General features: G+C 37.8%; 1 protein-coding gene across 2 annotated transcripts; it reads left to right on the plus strand.

The window, feature by feature from the left end:
* Nucleotides 1-30: 30 nt before the first annotated feature.
* Nucleotides 31-16738, plus strand: RSPH4A (radial spoke head 4 homolog A (Chlamydomonas)). Of its 2 annotated transcripts, XM_012002334.1 has the most exons (6): nucleotides 31-867; nucleotides 6390-6624; nucleotides 11244-11984; nucleotides 13175-13319; nucleotides 14035-14152; nucleotides 15965-16738. In XM_012002334.1, exons 1-6 carry the CDS (start codon nucleotides 182-184, stop codon nucleotides 16197-16199), a joined length of 2160 nt encoding a protein of 719 aa, XP_011857724.1. In that variant the 5' UTR covers nucleotides 31-181; the 3' UTR covers nucleotides 16200-16738. The 2 variants fall into 2 exon arrangements, with proteins under 2 accessions (XP_011857724.1, XP_011857725.1); XM_012002335.1 differs by lacking the exon at nucleotides 13175-13319.
* The last annotated feature ends 1219 nt before the right edge of the window (nucleotides 16739-17957 follow it).

A 17957-nucleotide genomic window follows, 5' to 3' on the forward strand; every position in this document is an offset into this window, starting at 1 on the left:
TGTGTGTTTTTCTGAGAGGAACCCGGCCTGGGGTTGCTATGGAGATAGGACGCAGCAACTTACAGAGCAACCAGGACCCAGAAATCGCTTAAGAGACCGCGGCAAAGTAACTGAACTGAGTTGCCTTCTCCCATATTTTCACGCCCCTTTCATCCAGAACATTTTTTCTCGAACTGCTTCCATGGAAGACTCAACCTCCCCGAAGCAAGAAAAAGAAAACCAAGAAGAACTAGGGGAAGCAAGGCGGTCATGGGAAGGAAAGACAGCAGCTTCTCCCCAATATTCTGAGCCTGAGTCGTCTGAGCCCTTGGAGGCGAAGCAGGGGTCAGAAACTGGACGCCAGTCCCGAAGCAGCCGTCCTTGGAGCCCCCAGTCTAGAGCCAGGACGCCTCTGGGTGGCCCCGCGGGGCCAGAAACATCATCACCTGCTCCTCTCTCTCCGCGGGAGCCCTCTTCCACTCCTTCTCCCCCGGCTCCGGCCAGACAAGACCTCGCGGCACCACCTCAGTCACACAGGACCACGAGTGTGATTCCTGAAGCTGGAACACCTTATCCTGATCCTTTGGAACAATCATCTGATAAAAGAGAATCAATTCCTCTTCACACAAGCCAATCAGAGCGAAACACCTTTCAACAGTCTCAGCAATCCAAACCCCACCTGTGTGGACCAAGGGACGTGAGCTCTAACAATGCTAAACAGAAAGAGCTGAGATTTGACGTTTTTCAGGAGGCAGACTCAAACAGTGACTGTGATTTACAGCTGCCTGCCCCTGGGGGCTCCGAAGGGGCCCCCAGCATGCTTGAGACCACCATTCAGAATGCTAAGGCTTACCTGCTGAAGACTAGTAGCAAGTCGGGCTTTAATCTGTAAGTCTCAGAGGGAAAAAAGATAAAAGTTTGGCAAAGCAAGAGGGTATGTGAGTATCTCTGTGTGAGAGTGTGTTTCTGTGAGTGAATCAAAATATATTTGAAAAGATTGTATTAGTAAAAGAGAGTTAATGACATAAGTCTGGATCACATGACTCAAAACAGGCCATTAATGGAGATTCTTATGCCTTCTTTTTCTTAACCTTTTTTTTTTTTTTTTTTTTTTTTTTTTTTTTTTTTTTTTTGCTTTTCGTGCAGCTTCTTCAAAGATCCTAGGCACACACAATAAATAAAACTTAGGAATTATGGAGTCTCGGGCTTGAAAGATATCATAAAGACCATAAAGTCCAAGCATCTCTCCAGGATACTTGTGAAAAATAACTGTCTACCAGTGAAAGCAATCATATGTCTCTCATCTGTAGATGCTATGGCTTCCATGGCTTTTGAGTTCCCAACCCAGGCTGTGCTAGGGTGACCACCATCTCAGTTTGGCTGAGCGCTGAAAGTTCTTTATCCTAAGAAACCCCTTAGTCCTCACAAACTAGGAGAACTGGTCACTATACAAGCCACCTGGAACACATGCCATTTTATCCAAGTCTCTTAAAATGTGATGATCAATAGTCTACATATGTTCTGCCCATCCCATTATAGCTTTAATTTTAGAACTTACGACAGTGTAGATTTCTATAGATTTTTGCTTCCAGAGTTACATAATGATAGGGTCAATAGTATTTTAGGGCTAGAAGGGATTTTAGAAAACATCTAATACAACTCATTTGTTTTTGTAAATGAGGAGACCAAGTCATGGAGAACCTAATTTGCTCAAGATTCCAGTGGCTGACAACACTTACAGACTCTTACCTCTCCCTTCATCACTCAGCTCCAGCCCCATGGCTGTTCCCTGGGCCCAGAAGGCTTCTTTTCTAAGTCTTTGTCTGGCTGGCTCCTCATTCGTCGGAACTCAACTTCCATGGAACACTACTAAAAAGCTTATTCTTTTCCTTCATAGCATTTAATGTCATTTATAGTTGTATATACAGAGAGATAGACTTATATTTGATTATCTGACTCTCCCACTAGATTGCAGGCCCCCAGAGGGTAGGGACTCGGAATTTTGTATACCACTATATACTTAGTGGTAGCACAATGCCAGCAACTATTAATTGAGTAAGAAGAAATGAATGCTTTTTATGTTCTTTCACTCTACAACAACCAACATAGAAGACTTCTTGTTGTTGCTGTTGGTTTTGTCTTTGTTTTGAGACGGAGTCTGCTTTGTCGCCTGGGCTGGAGCGTAGTGGCACCATCTCGGCTCATTGCAGCCTCTGCCTCCTGGGTTCAAGTGATTCTCCTACCTCAGCCTCCCAAGTAACTGGGATTACAGGTGTGAGCCACTGTGCCCAGCCTCAACACAGAAGACTTCTGTGACAGAATGTTTGGGGTTCTGTTTTCCTATCCACAAGCAAGCAATCACTTCTGCAGTGGGCACCAACTAGGTGTCCTCTGATTCAATTCTGACATATCCACCTGGAGATAGCGTCAGATCCCACAGGTTGAGGGCTCAATCCCACAAGACTTCCCCACACTTCCAATGCCAATCACAAGCCCCAGGCTGATTAACCTGTGCTTCTGACCAACCAGCTATAAATCAGGGATCCCACAACTCCCTCCTTGGGTTCGACTGATGTGCTAGAGTGGCTCACAGAACTCAGGGAAACACTAATATTACTGGTTTATTATAAAGGATATTACAAAGGATGCATATGAAGAGGTATTGGGTAGGGAGTGCAAAGCTTCCATGCCCTCTCTGGGAAGGCCACCCTCCAGCAACCTCCATGTGCTCAGCTGGCAGACGCTCCCCGAAACCTGTTCTCTTGGGTCTTTTATGGAGATGTTATTGGATAGGCATGATTGATGACTGTGTAGAAACGTGACTTATAGGGGTATAATCTAATGCTAAGAGACTGAGTGGGGAGACCCAGCAAGGCCTATCCAGATTCTTCTTGGCCTCTCTGTGGAGCATTCTTTCCTCCTTGATATGGAGCAGGACCTCTTTTGAAATGCGGGTCTTATGACCGTCAATCAGACAAAGTAGGTTAGAGAATTTCATTATGGCCAGACGTGGAGAAAGGTTAGAGTATACTTTCAGTTTCTAAGGCCTATCTTGGGGAGAAATGAAAAGTGGTATGAGACTTACGAGTCAGAAACTATGCATGAAAACCAATGTATATAAATCATAATTCCCAAGTTTTCACCATAATCTATTGGGGTGCTTCCTGATTAATCAGTAAATATTAATTAAATGCCTACTGAGTATACATTGTGGCAAATATTTACAGCTATTACTAGGCTTTAAAATATAGGAGATAAAATTGTAAAGTCTAATGAATAAAAACATTAATGTATGATGTGAGAAATCTCATGAAATGTGAGATCAGTTTGAAATACTATTTATTAGTTAATTTTTTTTTTTTTTTGAGACAGAGTCTCGCTCTGTCCCCCAGGGTGGAGTGCGGTAGCACGATCTTGGCTCACTGTAAGCTCTGCCTCCCAGGTTCACGCTATTCTCCTGCCTCAGCCTCCCGAGTAGCTGGGACTACAGGTGCCCGCCACCACACCCAGCTAATTTTTTTTTTTTTTTTTGTATTTTTAGTAGAGACGTGGTTTCACTGTGTTAGCCAGGATAGTCTCGATCTCCTGACTTCATGATCCGCCTGCCTCTGCCTCCCAAAGTGTTGGGATTACAGGCGTGAGCCACCACACCCAGCCTATTAGTTAATATTTTAAACTACAATTTACTTAAGCTGCAAGAATGTAATTTGCTACCCTGTAGTGGATTCTACTTGAATTTCTGATATAAACTTCTTGACATATTGCCCTATGTTAGATAACAAGCATGAATTTACAAACTATTAAAATTGCAAAGGAATACATTACAAATACTTGTGAGTTCACTAACAATTTAAAACTGAATGCAAAAACATGAGAAATTTTTCTTTATTGAATTATTTTATATTTTATAATTGATATTACTTACATATCTAAATTTAATTTTATTTCCAAATGCTGTCTCTGAGGTAATAAGTGAATGTCTTCCATAATATTCACTGCTATCCTCTAAGTACTTTAGTGCCTGCAGTTCAAAATTGTTTAGTAAAAGATGACTAACTCCATCTCTTATATGCAGATCTAATTTGACAGCCATAAAAGCTATTTTTCATGGCAATTTAAACAGTCTTTGACTGAAATATGGAATCCGAAAATGGTTTTTCGTCATTGAATTAAAAGGCTATAGTAAAGAATTGCTTGCTCCTTTTCTTCCATTAAAAAAATAAATTGTTAATCCTCCCTAATAGAAAAAACTATAATTGTAAATTAAAACCTAATACATATATTTCGTAATTTGACACAAAGGCATTTTCAGGTGTGGACTTGAATAAAGCACATATATGCATTATATTGAAACCTGAAAAATAAAATGAAAATTTGGATTGAGAGTCCCTAATTTGATGCCATCCACATCTGCTACTGAAGCAGATCAAACCCTTTCATTATTAACCCGGCTATTGCCCGATAACCAACAGTGTTTTTCGTCTGGAGTCTTCTCCATGAGTTTTCTTTTTCTTTTCTTTTCGAGACGGAGTCTCACTTTGTCACTCATGCTGGAGTGCAGTAGCATGATCTAGCTCACTGCAACCTCCGCCTCCCGGGTTCAAGTGATTCTCCTGACTCAGCCTCCCAAGTAGCTGGAATTACAGGTGCCTGCCACCACACCTGATTAATTTTTGTTTTTTTAATAGAGACGGGGTTTTACCATGTTGGTTAGGCTGGTCGTAAATTCCTGACCTCCGGTGGTTCACCCACCTCTGGCTCCCAAAGTGCTGGGATTACAGGCAGCCACTGCGCCCAGCCTTCTCCATGAGTTTCAACAGTGCATGAATATTAAGGAAGCTTGATGAAGTTTTAAAGAAACTCCTAGTCAAAACATTTCTGTTCATTTACAAGAATTATTTGAGGAAGGAATTTTATATTCTTCAAATACTGTATAATATTTTTAACTGCCCTTTACATTGATCTCCCATATAATATACATATTTTTCTTTGACATTTCTGAGGTCATTAGATAAATATAGACATTAAATGAAAAAGAAAAAGCAAAAAATACAGCTTGGGTCAATTAATAGAAAGTAGGCAATTATTGAAAAACTGTTTATTTTGTTTCACTATAATAAGAGAGGAGATATACAAAATCCTAATCTTGGCCGTGAAGAACCTACTGCAGTTGCTGAATAGGAAATATATAATGTAATAACATTTCAGAGCAGCATATCATTGTTCTCAGGAAGAACCCTCTGAATCGGGGAAGGATGATTTTGGGGAATGACTTGAGTGCTAAGTCCCTAAGAATGAAAGGAGTTTTAAATTATTTTTTCAGAGAAATTATATATATGGTTCACAGCAAGCAAAAGCTCCCAGGTAGAACTTAGCAAATATATGAAAGTAATTTTATTAGAAGGTCTAAATGAACTAATAATTAGAAACAAAGTTGGAGACATACAATGCGTATCCACCAGAGAAGCAATTTATACAAATTTCCACATCGAACAGAGGAGTTTTTTCTCAAGAAAAGAGCACTTTGACAGGACACAGGAACACTTTGACAGACATTTTGGCCTCTTAACATTCACTTTGTAATTCTGGTATTTGAAAAAGCAAACACTAGCAGTTCTATATAAAATGTAATAAATTACTGAGAGGATAGAGGCAATTTCACTAATTCAGTTGTGAAATAAAAATCTAGGGCAGTGTTTGTAATAGAATAGAACAAAATGTTAGATTGTATCACATTTCAATAAAGGTAAGTAATATTTAATGGCACTTTTTTGTTGTGTGTAAGTGGATGTTACAATATGAAATGCAAGATGCTCTGAGAAACACTGAAGTACCAATTGGCTTAAAAAAATGGAAAGAAACAGAACCGATCTTAAAGACAGAGTCAACAGGATTAGAAATCAAATTGGATTGGGTGAGGGCAGGGGAAGGGGAATGGAAAAGAAGTTATAGTAAACAGTGAAAAATAATGTTAATCACTTTTAAATATATAACCAAAAGATTGTAATTTCAGAAATAAAATGTGAAAATGTGCCTGATGTGGAATATGTATCATGCTCTAAAATGTTTTTCTTTAATAACTTAAACATCCTTATTATATTAGAATCATTTCCTGAGGAAAACTCTAGGATAAGTTATTTCTGGCATAGTAAAAACTACCTTAAGTGTTATCCACTGAAAATCTCTGAAGACTTTCAGTTATTGAAGTTCCCTAAAAACAAACTAACTGAGTCTGCAAATAGCTGTTCAATAATTGCCTACTTTCTATTAATTGACCTAAGCTATATTTTTTCTTTTTTTGTTTTTCATTTAACGTCTATATTTATCTAATGACCTCAGAAATGTCAAAGAAAAATGCTTCTTCAAATGCTCTTGACATGTATATTATCTGGAATTTTCTGTTTGGATAGATATGATCATCTTTCTAATATGTTGACCAAGATATTAAATGAGCGTCCTGAAAATGCTGTCGACATCTTTGAAAATATTAGCCAAGATGTGAAGATGGCACATTTTAGTAAAAAATTTGATGCACTCCACAATGAGAATGAGATGCTTCCAACATATGAAATAGCAGAAAAGCAAAAGGCTCTTTTTCTCCAGGGACATTTGGAAGGAGTTGACCAAGAATTGGAAGATGAAATAGTAAGTCACTACTATAAATTTTAATAATTAAATCTTAGGATTTTATTTGGGATGAATAGCTGTGGCTTTAAATTCATACCAACTGTATTTTATAGCTTTTCTTTTTTTAGACAGGTGCCCAGGCTTGGAGTACAATGGCACGATCCTGGCTCACTGCAGCCTCTACCTCTCAGGGTCAAGCGATTCTCCTCCCTCAGCCTCCTGAGTAGCTGGGACTTTAGGCACGTGCCACCATGCCCAGCTAATTTTTGTATTTTTAGTAGAGATGGGGTTTCGCCATATCGACCAGGCTGGTCTCAAACTCCTGACCTCAAGTGATCTGCCTACCTTGGCCTCCCAGAATGTTGGGATTACAGGAGTGAGCCACTGCACCTGGCCTTTATAGCTTCTTACATAGTATTTGCATCTTATTTTTGGAAAGTATCTTCAAGCCTTCTTTAGTCAACCTCATTTCACACTACTCATTTCCTTGATTAGGGATTTCTTGTTTTATCATACTGTGTTTTAGTATTTTGCAAGCTAAAACAGATTGTTATAGGTTTGTATGCTAAGTTTCTTAATATTAGAGAAAAGGATTTCTTCACATTTTATATTCTCCAAGGTGCCTGGTGCAGATCTAGATGTACAGCTATCTTTTGCTAAAGATTTGTTGAATAATGAATAAATGTTAGCTAATTAAAAATCAGGTTTTAAATCAAGTTGCATATTTATTAGAAAATTCAGAAGCACTTCTAATGTCATTTGTATTTTCTTCTAAGACAAGCTCCTTATGTTATGACTTGATATTATGTATATTACATCAATGGGACGTAATACAAGAGGAGAGGAGTAAAATACTTTTTTAAATCGTCATAGACAAAATGTTGAAAATATTTGGAGTTGGTGACAGAGATTGAAAAAAGCTATAATTAGAGAATAAAATCTTATATATCAAAGAAATTTTAATTTCAAATATTTCATAATAGTATTGGCTATTCTGTTTCCTAAATACTCATATACTTGTAATTTGTACACATCTGCTGAACTTACGTTCTGTTACCACTAGATTATTTAAGATGTGTCTATATACTTTCAAATTTGATGTTTGGAGTAAGGTATTTTCAAAATAGCACTCTGTCAGGGAAGAGAGAAGAGAGACAGTAGATGCTGTCTCTAGGCTAAGCAGCCTACGAGGAGAGAGCTAACTGACAGTAAGATCTGTAGTACTCATACAAAAGGAACAGGTGATAGGTGTCAAGGAGTTGACATTGGACAGTTTCAACAAGGTGGCAGTTGGTTCTGTAGCCATATCCAGTGATGATGAGTCTGGGAGCGAACAGCATATGGAGATGAGGCAGATAGGCAGGCATTCTCATGCAGGAGTTAATCAAAGAAACTTCAGACTTCAGGGTAAGAATGGGTGCCCTTTATAGGCACAGCATTACAAGGTAGGACTTTGCGTCCTAAAACTAGGATATGGGGTGAGAATACAAATAAGCTGTTTTGATCATGGGACCTGGGCCCTTTAACTAGATTCCATAAATCTTCCTCATAAGGGATAAGATTGGCTTTACAGCCTGGAACAGCTGAGTCATCAGGTGAAGATTAAAAGCTCCACCTCAGAAAGTAGAAAGATGCAGGAACAGATAGACAGAGAGGTCTCTCTGATGCATTGAAATATGAACTACATGACCAACCCTGTCCCTGACTTACATGTTTAGAGTGTTCATGTTTTTATTCCTGCCTTTAACCACACCAGAATTCATTTGCTTAGTCTTCAGCATTCATTTATTCATTCACCCATTTATTCATACACAATGTGACTACTGCATTCCGAGTACTGAGATACACATGGGAAAAAGACTTTTCTGACTTTAAGTTGCTTACAATTTAGAGAAAGGCAAAAAAGACTGGAAAGCCATTTGATTACTGCAATAAAGAGCTAGCCTCATTTGATGGAGTAAACATGGGCTTTGGAGGTAGCCAGATCTGAGTTAGAATCCTAGTTCAACTAGCTTGCTAGTTGTGTGATTTTGAGCAAGAGGCTAAACTTTCCAAGCCTTAAGGACAATCAAATGGCAAAAACCTGAGGGGTGGATGTAGTATATATAAAGGATTTGGCCTATAATAGGAACTTAATAGTAGCAATTATTATTATATTGTTTTGACAACATGATAAATGACAGAATGGAACAACTAACTCTGCTATTGGTAATTGGGCAAGGCTTTTTAGTGGAGGTAATACTTCATTTGGGCCATGAAGGATAAGCAGGAGTTCACCAGGTGAAGACTCTTAGAAGTTAAATTCTTAGAAAAAAGAACAATAAAATAATCAGGAAAGATTATTTGATGTTTGGAAAAGTCGAGTGTGGGTCTGAGGGAGTGATTGATGGAAATGAAGCAAACAGAGTGCTTAAAGCCAGACTGTTCTTTGTGCGTTGATAAGTAACTTCTTTCTTGTAAACAGTAAGAAGTTTTTAAATAGAGAATAGCATGGTCTGACTTTTGGTTTAGAAAGATAACTCTGATCATAATATGAAAGATAATGAAAAAAGAAAGGTAGAATGGGGCCGGGAGGAGAGCGTTAGAAGCCTTCTGCTATAGCACAAGTAGTGAGGATGGTGACTAATGCAGTATAAATGAATACAAGAGGAGGAAATAATGCCAACAAATTTTTATGTGCTAGAATCAATAGGAATCTAACTACTTAAATATTGAAGGTCAAGGAAGTCAGAGGAAACAAAGATGACCAAACTTTCTGGTGTGAGAAACTGAGATGTCACTGGTGAAGAAAGAGTACATAGAAAAAAGAGAAAACTTCGAGAGAAACGTGAATTAAATATTAAACTGAGGTATTTTTAGAATACTTAAGTGAAATTTATCAGAAGTGGCTAGAAATATGTGTAGAATATGGAAGAAAATCAGAGTTAAAGAAACTTTAAACAGCCACTTATCACTTGAAGTGGTGTGGAGAACTCTTCCAAGCATAAAGTGTTGAGAGATGCGATGAGTGAAAAGGATATTTTAACAACGTCAACATTTGGAGCTCAAGAAATAAGGGAGCAATTAAAGAGACTTAAGATGAAATAATTCTAAAGGGCCAAATAGGATAGGTACAGCAAATGTCAAGGAAAGACTTTTGCAATCCTACATCAAGGCGATGAGGATTTTAAAAAGTCATTATACTTATTTTGACACTACAATTATAATATAAATAATAGCATATCATTTGTAAGAATAGCAGAGCTCTCAAGTTCTTCATCTTGAGGGTCAAGGTTTGTCTTGCAAGTTTTCTTGACCTATAGTTGAAGTTCTTTCCTACTTTTTCACAAATGTGTTTCTTTTTCTTTCTTTCTTTTTTCTATTTTTTTTTGAGATGGAGTCCTCTCTGTGATCCAGGCTGGAGTGCAGTGGCGTGATCTCGGCTTACTGTGAGCTCTGCCTGTTGGGTTCACGCCACTCTCCTGTCTCAGCCTCCCGAATAGCTGGGACTACAGGTGCCCGCCACCACACCCGGCTAATTTTTTGTGTTTTTAGTAAAGATGGAGTTTCACCATGTTAGTCAGGATGGTCTTGCTTGTGATCTGCCTGACTCGGCCTCCCAAAGTGCTGGGATCACAGACGTGAGCCACCACGCCCAGCCTTCACAAATGTGTTTCTATGGTTCATTTGAGACTCTGCTTATTCATTTCTCTGTATTTCTTTTGTGGAATTTTTTTATTTCTCTCATTTTAAATTCAAAATAATTTATTATAAGTAGGAGGAGCATCTGACTACATTATGTCTTCAAGTATAGACATGAGTACTTTATTATATGTTCCTTTTATTTATTCCATACATTACATTACACAGGATACTATATTAATTTTTAGTGGTCCTATATATATAAAATCATGCACTTAATAAATGTTTATTATTTTTAAAGATATATAGTAATATAGACATATGTAAAACCATATTTTGTTCTAAATATATGTGTACATAGTTATTCTACATCTTATTTTAGGATAGTAAGGGAGTCACTTAAATATTTTTTATAAAACAGGAATGTTGAATTTTTATTATTCATACTGATTATTAAATTTTCTCTACCTATGTACATAAACAAGGTAGCTATTATACATTAATGAGTATAAGATACAAGAGAAGCTACATTTATAAATAATGAGAGAAGAACAGAGATTCAGGAATTATCATACTTTGATCTAAGTATTTTTGTTTTTTGACATGAAGTCTCACTCTGTTGCCTAGGCTGGAATGCAGTGGTGCAATCTCAGCTCATTGCAACCTCCTCCTCCTGGGTTCAAGTGATCCTCCTGCCTCAGCCTCCCAAGTAGCTGGTACTACACACAGGCACCACCATGCCCAGCTAATTTTTGTATTTCTATTAGAGACGGGGGTCTCACCATGTTGGCCAGGCTGGTCTTGAACTCCTGAGCTCAGGTGATCCACCCACCTCAGCCTCCCAAAGTGCTGGGATTACAGGTGTGAACCACCGTGCCCAGCCAATTTGATCTAAATCTTGAGAGAAATGTCAAAGAAGTGGTGGAGAAAGTAGAATATCAAGATACATAAAAAAGGCAAGGGAAGCAAGCATTTGTCTTATCGATAAATTTTAACCACAGCATTTGTTTCCGCAGGCAGAAAACGCTCTTCCAAATGTAATGGAGTCAGCTTTTTATTTTGAACAAGCTGGAGTTGGTTTGGGCACAGATGAGACCTACCGCATATTTCTTGCCCTCAAACAGCTTACTGACACCCACCCAATCCAAAGATGCCGCTTCTGGGGAAAGATCTTGGGTCTGGAAATGAATTATATTGTAGCTGAAGTGGAGTTTCGTGAGGGGGAAGATGAAGAGGAAGTGGAAGAGGAAGATGTGGCTGAAGAGAGGGACAATGGAGAAAGTGTAGCTGATGAAGATGAGGAAGATGAATTGCCAAAATCCTTTTACAAGGCCCCACAGGCTATACCAAAAGAAGAAAGTAGAACAGGTGCCAACAAATATGTCTATTTTGTTTGCAATGAACCAGGAAGACCATGGGTGAAGTTACCACCAGTTATACCTGCACAAATTGTAATTGCAAGAAAAATCAAGAAATTTTTCACTGGGCGATTGGATGCTCCCATCATAAGCTACCCACCTTTCCCAGGAAATGAGAGTAATTATTTACGAGCGCAAATTGCCCGAATTTCAGCAGGAACCCACGTCAGTCCTCTAGGATTTTATCAGTTTGGTGAAGAGGAAGGAGAGGAAGAAGAAGAGGTAGAAGGTGGGCAAAACAGCTTTGAGGAAAACCCTGATTTCGAAGGCATCCAAGTGATTGATCTAGTAGAATCCCTATCCAATTGGGTTCATCATGTACAGCATATTCTCTCTCAGGTAGGAGCTTTGCAGTTCTCAATCTATCAGGTAATTAAGCAAATATTCATTAAATTATCACTATAATGCATGAAGATATACAAAATAAAGGCCTTTGGATTCTATTTAATAGGCAGGAAAAGAGATAATGAAAAACACAGCCAAAAATGCAGAGTAATATAAAATTCCGGTGTCTATATAATTGTCTATATAACTGAAGGTCCCAGGGATCTCCAAACACATTTTCTATTTGAAAATAAAACACATTCTTCTGTGGAACATTTGACAAATGATGTACAGATTTAGATTTGTGTGTTCTGCAATTACGCAATTTTTTTTATATGTTTAATATAGATGGGTACATTAATTTTGAAAACAGTTCTTTAATTTTATCTCTATAATACATGTAGCTTTTATGTCAAGAACAGTAAGGGATTATAACAAAAACAAAAAACAAAGTAACAGTGCTATATAGCAGTTATGTAACACCTATTGTTCCAGATGTGCATGTGTTTGTGTGTGTGTGTATAAGATTTAATCTTTACAACAACCCCATGAAACAGTATTATTATCCTCAATTTTCAGATGGGGACATAGAAACAGAGAGTTTAGGAAATGTGACAAAAGGAACATAGCTAATAAGGAACAGAATCAGATGTGAGACTGCACAGAATGGACCCAGTGCATCCACTTAACCCTTGTGCTATACTACCTCATCTGCAGGTAGAAAATCTTCATTATACTTTGATCTAGATAAGAGATACTCTTAGCTTTCTCTACATAAAAGTTAACTAAATGAGACATTATAAACCCTAAACCTCCATAAATAATCTTATTACCACATTTAAATGTTATTGTTAATAATCATTATCATAATAGCTTCAGCTCTCTCATAGATTATTTACCACAAACCAGTAAAATAACACTCTTACCTTTTTCACTAAGGTTCTGCTAATTTTAAAATGTAAGTGATAATTTTAAAATACACATTCTGTGACTTCAAGAATTTGGCAAATTCTCAAAATAAATAGCATGGCTTTTTCCTTGAAACAACCTAGATGAAACTAGCACTTGGAAAATGTACATAGAATGAATGAATGAATAATCGATTAAATTCCCAGAGTGACACTTCATCCTGATCAATTCAAATGAATGTTCTGAAATTTTAAGGTCCCCATTAGACTACTAAATCTTGTAACATTCATTCCTAGGGTCGCTGTAATTGGTTCAACTCCATACAAAAAAACGAGGAAGAGGAGGAGGAAGGAGAGGAAGAAGATGAAGAAAAAGAAGAGCCTGACTACATAGAACAGGAAGTGGGGCCTCCTCTTTTGACATCAATCTCTGAAGATTTAGGTTATTTTACATAACTATTATCACACACACACAAACAACATAATATACTATGTGCGTTATATAGTAAATATGAGAGTTGGAAAGCTCTAAAAAGTGAACAAGAGCCAAGGTCTCATCCTCTTCCCATTTGTGTTCTGGGATGATAGGGAGTGAAGAATATAGCTGGCCACATCAATGTTGTCTGACAGAGGTTGAAGGAGTCATGTAGAGAGGAAACATAAGTTGGCTGTAGCGCTTTCTGGAAATGTTGACAATTGTCTCCTTTATTATTCTTGTCTTGCATTCTGCGGACCATAAACAAATGGCATAAATATTCTTGGTCCTGGTTTTTAAAAACTCTACTCTCATTCCTATATTATTTCTTTCCCTTCAGTTTTGGAGTATTTGTGCTTGCAACCCTTGATCTCATTTAATAATAATATAACTTTCATTAGGCCATCAAATACTACTCACTCTACCACACAAGCCTCCTTTCCCTTAATAAAACTTCTTGTCTTGGTTGCAAAAATGGAGATATATATTTCAAATTCCATTGTTCCAAAACATTCATGAAGTACCCTCCTGATTTTGTTAAGCTGCTGCTGTTTTTCCTTTCTATATCAAATATGTGTGTATCTGTGTTTGTGCATGCATGTGTGGATTTAAAAAAATAGCTTACACAGTAGATTCTTGTCTAGTCAGGAATTAAGCTTTTGCATTTCTCTTTGGGTTCCAGAGATTCAGAATATACCCCCTTGGACAACACGGTTATCCTCAAATCTCATTCCACAATATGCTATTGCAGTCCTTCAATCCAACCTTTGGCCTGGAGCATATGCCTTCTCCAATGGCAAGTAAGTATCTGACCACTTATAAAGCCATTTCTGTGATTAGTTAAGCTCTGGAAATTATAAATAACCACTACAATGTTAAGCTACTATCATTGTTTTCTTGTTGTTGTTTTGTTTTGTTTTTTTTTGAGATAGAGTCTTGCTCTGTCACCCAAGCTGGAGTGCAGTGGCATGATCTCAGCTCACTGCAACCTCCGCCTCCTGGGTTCAAACTATTCTCCTGCCTCAGCTTCCCCAGTAGCTGGGATTACAGGCATGCACCACTGTGCCCAGCTAATTTTTGTATTTTTGTTTTTTTAAGTAGATACGAGGTTTCACCATGTTAGCCAGGCTGGCCTCAAACTCCTGATCTCATGATTCACCCCTCCTCGGCCTCTCAAAGTGCTGGGATTACATGTTTGAGCCACCATGCCTGGCCACTACTATCGTTTTAATGCATCTTTGGCATATTATGTGTGTTTGGCATAAAATTTATTAAAATAACATCTGTGATACACAATAAAACATCAAATTCAGGACATTAAGTAGTAATTCGGACTTCTACCCTTTCATCTTAATTATCAGTTTGTTGAAATAAAATATGGTTTTTCATCAATGATTATTTGGGTAATGACTTATTCATTCACTTAGAAGATTAATGGAGGTATTTCTAAGCTGTATTTAAATTAGTTTAAATCTCAGATCATTTTTGTTGGAAATCTTGATAAAAGATAATTAAAATAGGCTATCGCTTTCAAAGGAATTAAGATCAAGAGGACACTGAAAATAATTTTATCCCTTACCTAGAACATATACTTCTATTTGTCTTATGTTTCCATTTCTTTCCTAATAACCCAGTGTCAGAAGCTTAGCTTATCTGGAGAGAAAGCTGAGCAGCCAGGTGTTAGAGTAGCCATTAAAGCACAACAAGCTAAAAATGAGAGTTAAGCCTTCAATCATTTACTGTGATAGTATAAGCAAGAGAAAGCTTTGACATCCCCGTTCCATTTTCCCCCATGGAATGACCCTCTAGTGGAGAGTCAGGTGGATCAGCACAGATATGGCTATCATAGATGTGGAGGTGCTGGGGTCATCTCATTGACAAGGGAATCCTCAAATGGCTCCTGCAGTTTTACAGACCTGGAGACCAAGAGGAGGATGAGAGGGGCTGGAAGTGAAAAAGTGCTGAGCACAGAGAGCAGAGAAAGGAGGGGCTGGAAAGGTCTCTGCTGAAGGCCTCAGATAAAGAGACCTAGGAATGGAAGCACTTGGTCTAGGAATGCAAACATTGAAGAGCATGACTAGCCAAAGGGGCCAGCATCCTTGACTGCAACTTCCCGTAAAGACAGCAATGCATTGTACTCCAAGTCTGGTGTGCCAGGTAAACTCTTTGTGATTGCCTATGGTCATACCTAAAAAAAGTAACACATAGGTTTCTAACTACAAGCCCAACTCCTTGCCCAGGTAGGGTCTGCAGGGTTAGCTATTTTTAAATCTTCCTAACTTTGTGGAAGGTAATAACTTTTTTTTTCCTCCCCTGAAAATAATTGAAGGAAGAAAGGCTTTTGCTTGTGGTCTAGGTGTAGGGTACATTTTAACAGTGTCTAGTCCCACAATTTTTTTTTAACCAGCTTAAGCAGTTTGAATGAAAACAATTTCCTGTGGTAGAAAAATCACTGAGGAATATTTTACTTCTAGCATTTTACATGTATTGCTTTTTAAATTATAGGACCATGATATTCTAAGTACTTTAATATTACAGAAGGGTCCATTTTTCTGAGAAATTATATAATGATCTTTTTTTCTTTCCTCTTTTTTTTTTTTTTTTACTTACAGAAAATTTGAAAATTTCTACATAGGTTGGGGTCATAAATATAGTCCAGACAATTATACACCCCCAGTTCCACCACCAGTTTATCAAGAATACCCCAGTGGACCAGAAATTACAGAAATGGATGACCCCAGTGTGGAGGAGGAGCAAGCTTTCAGGGCTGCACAAGAAGCAGTTCTACTTGCAGCTGAGAATGAAGAATCTGAGGAAGATGAAGATGAGGAAGATGATTATGACTAATAAACATAAAATTAGCCTGGTTTTATGTGACACTGATACACACATACCCCTTATATGAGACTAATTTTACACTTTTCTGTGTGTGTGTATACATACACATGTCAGAAATTATTCAACTGCAAAAGTCAATCTTGAAAATATCAAGCTTGAAATTTCATATGTAGAAATATTAACATTTTTATTGAAAGATACTCATGGGATTTTCCAGAGGCTAAATAATATGCAATCAAATCATTGTTCTGAGGGGTTATGGATAATGGAATATGTGCTCGTACATTTTTGTTTTTAAAAGGGCTTAGGTTTCACATGGTCCAGGTGAGGTAAAACAATTAAAATAAATAAATAAATGGTCTCAGGTTTAATTTGTAATATGACAAACACTGGAAGATACAACCCACAGGAAATTCTTGGACACATCAATACTTTTTTAAAGAGTGTCAAGGGGTATGAAAACAAAAAATATTGTTACTAAAGTAATGTATTGTTAACCTTTGTTAAGAACTGATCTCAGCATGTATTCTTAAACCTTTGTAATTACCTATGGTCGTGACTGTGATATTGTGTGCAAACACTGTATAGCATATATATTCATTTTTCCTGCTTGAGATAGTATCATAATTCCATCACCTGCTTAAAACTGTAGGGAACACTGAATTATTTTATTTTTATTTTTTTGGTGGGGAGGTGGTTGGGACAGAGTCTCTGTCGCCAGGCTAGAGTGCAGTAGTGCAATCTTGGCTCACTGCCACCTCTGCCTCCTGGGTTCAAGCGTTTCTCCTGCCTCAGCCTCCCGAGAAACTGGGACTACAGGTGCGCGCCACTACGCCTGGCTTTATTTGTATTTTTCGTAGAGATGGGGTTTCACCATGTTAGCCAGGCTGGCAAATTTTTAACCCTTTTGTTACTTCTCAAAGTCTTCTCAGACTCCTCTTTCATCCTACAGAAACTGATTTGAACTGATTGGGGAAAAATGATTTGCTTTGCACAGATATGGTTAGCTGGATACAGCCAGAGACTTGACTTATATTTTCTAGCACTACTTCTCTAAAACATTATTTTCCCTCACTAAAAAAACATTTTTAAGTCCTATATGTACCAGATATACCTGTGGCTATGACTAAAAATTAGGCACTACTCTTGAAATCATAGAGCTTTCACTGAAGAGAGAACTATAAAAAGGTAAATAGAAATGTAAAATCAATTGCAATTTAGCAAGTGTTATGATACAAATATTACAGGTAACACAGAACAGTGCTTCTCAAATTCTATGATAAAGGAATTTTGGTAAGTTAAAAAAAAATTCCAATTCATTACTGTTGTTTTTTAAAAATAAAATGACACAGCAGTTCTCAACATCTGTACTTACCTTGCCACAGACCTTCAGTTTGCAGATCATAGATCTGCACTTGGAGTAACATTGTTGTCAAACACTGAAGATGACTGACTTCAGACTTCAGCAAGTCAGGAAGCACTTCTAAGAGCCACCAGGTGGAGTGCTATGGGAGAAGGTTCTTGGTGGCATCAGCTGCATCCTGCCAAAGGACTTTTGGCTGAAAGGAATGAAATTTCAACTGCAAGAAGTGGTGAGAGATGAGCCTGCAGGGGCAAAGCAGGGCTATAGTGTATAGGAAGTCTGGATTTTACCCATGAACAGTGAAGAGGATTACACTAGATAGTCACACAAACATTTGTATTTGAGAACATTTTGCTACAGTGTAGATGGATGAGAGAGAATCCAGACTTGAGACAAGACCAGTT

Source organism: Mandrillus leucophaeus, unplaced genomic scaffold, assembly GCF_000951045.1.
Source record: "Mandrillus leucophaeus isolate KB7577 unplaced genomic scaffold, Mleu.le_1.0 Scaffold683, whole genome shotgun sequence".
NCBI lineage: Eukaryota > Metazoa > Chordata > Mammalia > Primates > Cercopithecidae > Mandrillus > Mandrillus leucophaeus.